Genomic DNA, 6,630 nt, shown 5'->3' on the forward strand with positions numbered 1-6,630 from the left:
ACCCGCATTGAGTTAATTAGACACAGTTACGGCCGAACCACCTTCTATTCGATCATGGAGGCACAGCAACAGAATTTCGAGTTTATTAGGAAGTGATGGGTTGCTTTCTTTTGCACTAACATCACAAGAACACTTGATATATACGTGATCCTCGAAAAGATGATCCTCAAAAAGATGATCCGTATGGTAAAACTTGAACTAGCAGTTGAATTTAGCAAAAAAAAAAAGTGTTGAACATTGACAACAAAGGTTCCTGGCTTTGTACCTCTATTTGAACGATTTTTTGGGCACCATGATTTTTTTGTGGGGACCATTATTTTATTTTGGATAAGACATTAGAAGTAAATCTAGGTCATCCCTTATCTAGATATTTATACTAATACCTGAATTATCCTCCTAATTAATTTTGAATAATGATTAGTTAGTATTAATAATAGTTAGTGTAATGATTAAGTTAAAGATAATCAGTGATATTAAAAAATTAGATGGTTTTTTATTTTAAAAGAAATAGAATTATTGAGAGAATAAATTCAAAGAAGATGAAGAAGGAAAACATGAAAAACGATGGATTTTACCAACCACAATCGGAGGAAGAGTATTTGGGTACCCTTGTATGCTTCAAACTTAGATAATGTTTGTTGAATTGCTCCAAATTTTTAAAAAAATGTAAATTTTTAAAAAAATGTAAATTTTTAGAGTAGATTTGGGCTTGTTCGGTTACCTTATGTGCAGAACAGGTTACCGAACTCATCTGAAAGTGTAGTTCGGTTACTTTTTCCAAACACGCAGGTTACCGAACTCGCTCTTTAATGGAGGTTTTTAGTCGTTCGGTTAACAGACATGTTACGGAACTTTGTTTATAATATTTACAGAGTCATATTCGGTTGGTTCGCAAATTTTAACATAATAACATATCTAACCGAACTCCACATGTATGCAATTAGTGAAGAGTTCGGTTTGTCAAAAAAATTTGCGAACAAACCGAACATAGTGGGACAAGTTCGGTAAAATCATAACTCAACATAGTGGGAAAATAACACAGTTCGGTTACATTGGTTTTTTTTTTTTTTTGTAATATGGGTATAGTTCGGTTACTAACTAGTTTTAGAAATTTTTGCGAACCAACCGAACAAAGTGGGATAAGTTCGGTTGAATGAGAACTCAACATAGTGGGAAAAATAGAACAGTTCGGTTACATTGGATTTGTTTTTTCTTTTCGTAATATGGGTAGAGTTCCGTTACTAGATAGTTTTAGAAATTTTTGCGAACCAACCGAACTCGCAGTTCAGTGACCTAATTTTAAATCCTATTGAACCGCACTGTTCTTCGTGTTCTTCTTTTCAGGAAGTTCGGTTAAGAAACTAGGATTTTTGTGAAACACGTCCTAACCGAACAAAGCACCGTAACTTCCATATGAACCATATTTTGATGATATCTATTAAATTAAAAGTAATGGGGAAGAAGAGAAGAACATGAGAAAAGAATAATTTTCAATCGAACGAGGAACGTCAAGAAAAGAGAGAAGAAGAAGAGAATAATTTATTTTTTTCAAAACTAAAAAAATTCGATTCCCCTCCTATTTTTGTTTTTGATTTTGATTTTGATAATAGATTCATTTAGATTAGATGTATATGATTAGATTTATATTGTTATTAGGTTAGTTTTAATTTAAATTAAAATAAAAAATAAATGTGTATTTACCTAACTTTAGGACACCTCTTATAAGTATAGGGAGGTTGGCCTAATAAGACCATGATCCTCCCAAAAAAACCATGGTCCCTAAAAAATCATTCCTTTATTTATACTAATTTCATGAAACAAACCAAGCCCCCTAAACCAAGTCTAATATATAAACTCTCTAAGACAGCTTCCTTTAAGCTAAGCGTGGGCCCAACCGACTTAATCCAAAGACTTAAATGCCTAGACGAATAAAACTCCCACGTTGAATGGCAAAGAGACTCTCGTTTTCTATTGGTCGGAATAGGTTATTTTTGAGTTTTATAAAACGAGCATTTTGGTTAGGACACTTGGTAACATATGATTGGCTTAAAAAGAATAGGAAAAGATAAAAAAAGAAAACCAAATTAAATTTGGAATTCGGGAGGACACTTGGCAACGTATGATTGATATAAAAAGAATAGTAAAACATAAAAAAAGGAAACCAAATTTAAATTGGAATTCGCGATGACACTTCGAAACGTATGACTAGTTTAAAAATTGCAAACTCAAAAGAAAAACCTGACATATCGTGTTTGGAATTTTATGGAAGTTCAAATTCAATTTGGAAATCGAGTATCTACGGTATAAGGACTCTTTTTTCCAAATTAATATGTAAAGGGGAAAAAAATCCACAAGTTTTCTGTGAAAATAAAATGAAAAAATAAATAAAATATACACATATTCTCCACCTATTTAATGTGTCTGCCCGCCACACCAAATCAAAAATACATCGTCACGGGGCGAGGCGAAGCCCAATGCACACCAAATCAAAAATGCATCGCCACAGGACGGGGCGAAGCCCCGCGCGGACCAAATCAAAAATGCATCCCCACGAGCGGCATGAAGCCTCGCACACACCAAATAAAAAATGCATCTCCACGGGGCCGGGCAAAGCCCAACACACACCAATAAAAATGCATCTCCAAGGGACGGGGTGATGCCCGCACACACCAAATAAAAAAAAGCATCTCCACGGGGCCGGGCGAGGCCCCGCGCACACCAAATAAAAAATACATCCCGCGGGGCAGGGTGAAGTACCACACACACTTAATCGAAAATGCATCTCCACAGGGCGGGGCGACGCCTTGCTCACACCAAATAAAAGAATACATCCCCACGGGATTGGGCGGGGTGAAGCCCCACACACACCAAATTTAAAGAAATACAAATCTTGTATTTGATATAATCACCAGCTTGTACCAACCAAGTCTCACTAGGTGGGGTGGACTCCTCGTAGATTTTAGTTTACTTTCACCGGTTTCTTGTTTCTGGGATTTTATTTACATCTAGTTAAGGGCGTATTACTTTTCCTTTAACTAGCATCTCAAAAACTTTTGATTGGCGGCGGTGGCACTATTACTGGTTGAGCAATATCGTTAGGGTATGAATCGTAATTCAGGCATGATTACTAACGTTACTTTATTTTGGTGTTAGTGTTGCAATTTGTTTTGTACAGACCTGAAGTGCGCCAATAGCATTCCTATCTGTGGTACCAACTGTAAAAACATAAATTAATATTTCGTTAGCTGTTAAATTCATATATGGGTAAACGAATTTTATCTTAAATTTTAAATACACAGTCAACCATTCATTTTTCTTTTTTTTTCTTCCGATAACTATCAAGCCAATTTAGCAAATTTATTTGTATACGGATAAATACAGGTTCTAGTGCTGGATTTGTGTTTTAGGTTATTTGTGGTCGCAGCTCATTTTGTCTTGACTTGACTTTCATGTAAAGGAGATCCCGGTTGTATTGATATTATTATTACCCCGTAGTGTAGATTACAGTGAAGAATTGTATGGATCGATATTAGGTAAAAAGCCATCTCCGTATTGCATTCTTAGTTTCTTGATGGTGTTACTCCAGTGAATTTGGTCTCCGACAAGGATGATGAGGAAAATGAAAGTGGGTAAGAAGATGAACAATCTCGGAGACAACACATAGAAAGAGCTTTGCAGGTTTGGGATGTCGAATATTCGTTAGATGATGTTCAATTTAACTCCAGGAAAGGAGCCGAGAGAGAAAAAAAGGTCATCTTAAAGGTTCGGGTATATCTCAAGAAACTGTTGCCTGAAGGAAAACGTAGCAGGTCAGGCAAGAAGGGTTTATAGCAACAAAATTCTGATGAGCCAAGTGCTGTGGAAAAGAGAGCTCACAAGGAGAAGAGGAGACTGCATGGATCCAGTATTAAGTTCAGGTTCTCGTTTTGCCTCCCAGAAGACTCTAGAGGTAGGAAAAGCCATGTTGAGTCAACACCAGAATCATCTTCTGAGCATCGCAAGAAGTTGATATACAAAAGGGAATTAAGCATCCAATAAGTTGGTTTTTAGTAAGCAACAAAATTTTGTCTATTTCTAGATACAGCCAGTCACTCACAAATAATCCTTCTTCTATCTAGATATAGTCTGCACTCACAAATATTCCATCCCAACTAGAATAGAAACACAAGTTTTAAGTTTCTTAACTAATTTAGGTTGGTCACATAATCTATACCAGGATTAATGAAATATAAGATCACCAGCAAATACCTTCTCTATCAGCTGTTCCTTCAATGGGCAATGCCAACCATTATTTCACCGTATCTGCATTTTATGTTGTATATCTCTAGTCTCAGGATACCATGCTTTGAGATGTTGGTGAAAACTAAAAACTGGCGGTACTACAGATGCACCAATGCAAGAAATTCCAATCCATGACTCTTTACATGGATGAGTCAACTAAGAATCTATGATTCCAATTCATTAGCTGCTTTGGGTGATTAAGAGACTTGTAAATCTCTTTAAGAACAGCCATCATCTGATAGACCTCCAGCAACTTGAACGGATATGAAGATAAGAATAATCATAATTGTCAAATCCCAGATAGACAATTGAGCCATGTCCTCCTGACTGTAAGTAAGATACACAGATTTCTATTAGATAGTATTTTATTTTTTACTTTCTTCTTATTTATAAATTTTAATCTAATTGTAAAATTTTCTTGAATATTCTCAGCTCAGGTACATTCAATTTAACCACTTCAGTGGTTTCACCAAGTTCTCTTACTGCCTAACGGATAAAGTAAATGACAATTATATGTCAGCCTGCCTCGATATTGGCATTTGGGGAGCAAGTTTTATGTAAACGACAACGTATTTGGGTGGTCATCATGATATGGGAGAAAGGCATATTGAGTTTGATCTTTCAAGCTGTTGATAGGGGAGAAGAAAACTAACATTCGTCGGTGCTACTACTTCTACTAAATTAACGTTTCTTTTTCTTTGCATATTCGTTCGTTTTCTTCAATACAATTCCGATGAGAAAATACTTCTTCCATTTCATTCGTCCATTGATTCAGTTATGGGGTTATACCATTATTATCAATCAAATCCTTGCTCAAAGCCGTTTAGCTGTAACCGAAGAAATCAGAAGCTGCATGCATCAAAATATTTGGGGGGAGGTACACGCAGGTAATTCCACTTGGCAAACGAAATGGGTATGTGGATTGCGTTGGCAATGGTTCAGCGTTGTATTTGTGTTATTGTATTTCTAGCTAGTCAGAGGTTGTTCGCAAAACATGGTTGCTCGTCTATTTAGACCTTGTACGTTTATACTATTTAGAGAAAAAACTGTTCGCAAGTACAAAATTAAGAGAACAAAAGCTGAAAATAATATCCCTTTTCAAAGCCGTATTTCTGTAACCAAAGAAATCACGAATCTGCATCGAAGTATTGAGGGGAGGTATAAGCAAGTGATTCAACCTGGCCAAGGAAATATGGTTTGTGGATTCCGTTGGCAATGCTTAAGCGTTAAAGATTGTATATGCAAAAGATGATTGCACGTCTATTTAGTATAACCTTGTACAATTATTTAGTTCTAAAACTGTTCACAAGTCAAAGTTAAGAGAACAAACTCATGACTAGCACCAGATTACCGAAGTTGCATAACAACCATTAATTGCAAGCTGACGGAGAGCTGCTTAGTACAGTTATAACTTATAAGGAAACTAACTACTCAGCTGGATCCACCTGACATCGACATATGGGGCAAGAGTTGCTTTCATGCAACCAAATAACCAGACAGACAGAATGAAACGTATGCAAGCACGGCATGTTGCTTATCACGGATCCATCTAGAATCCTTTCCAAGCATATTGCACAGCTAGTGGTATCGTTACTGTATCCATTGTTATGTCTACATTCCTCTTTCTTCAATCCATCAATAAACGATTTTGATGCACGAATCCTTCTTACATTGTCTTCCTCCATTGATTCAGTTACACCATCATGAATCGGATAATCCTCTTCTTGTACATCCAAATTCTCTTGGATAGTAATGATCACACATGCAGTAAGGAGAAACGAACCACCTACTATTTCTGGAAGTTTAAATGCGGAATCCAACACACAATCTGTAACGTAATCATAAAAGCTCGACGGAGCTTTGAAATCCGAAAGCATATTATCTATTGTGCTTCTAACTAAATTGTACGATTTAAAATTCTTAATCAAATCCATACCTGCATTGATGAGTTGATTAAACACAGTTATGGCCGTACCATCTTCGATTTTATTATGGGTGCACCGCAATAGAATTTCGAGTTTATTAGGAAGTGATGGGTTTTTTTCTTGTGCACTAGTAGGGGTAAGGATTAAATATGTAACATCACAAGAACACGTGATATTTACGTGAGCACCAAGATGATCCATACGGTAAACTTGTACTAGCAGTTGAATTTAGAAAAACGATAAGCGTGAACCTTGACAATTAGGTTCATGGCTCTGTACCTCTTTATATATATAATTCCATGGAACAATCCAGATACCTGATGGAGCAACAACCAATCCCCCTAAACCAAGACAAGAAGCTGCCCTTAACCTAAGGGTAACCTCAACCGCCCTAATATTTGATTAAAGCACCAGCTTGTGTACC

The 6,630-nt window shown here is 36.4% G+C and overlaps 1 protein-coding gene across 1 annotated transcript; it reads right to left on the reverse strand.

Moving 5' to 3' along the window:
* Positions 1-5,708: 5,708 nt before the first annotated feature.
* Positions 5,709-6,215, reverse strand: LOC113304141 (E3 ubiquitin-protein ligase RING1-like). The gene has a single exon (XM_026553203.1). It carries the CDS (start codon positions 6,213-6,215, stop codon positions 5,709-5,711), a length of 507 nt encoding a protein of 168 aa, XP_026408988.1.
* Between the last annotated feature and the right edge of the window lie 415 nt (positions 6,216-6,630).

This window comes from Papaver somniferum, chromosome 8 (assembly GCF_003573695.1).
Source record: "Papaver somniferum cultivar HN1 chromosome 8, ASM357369v1, whole genome shotgun sequence".
Lineage (NCBI taxonomy): Eukaryota > Viridiplantae > Streptophyta > Magnoliopsida > Ranunculales > Papaveraceae > Papaver > Papaver somniferum.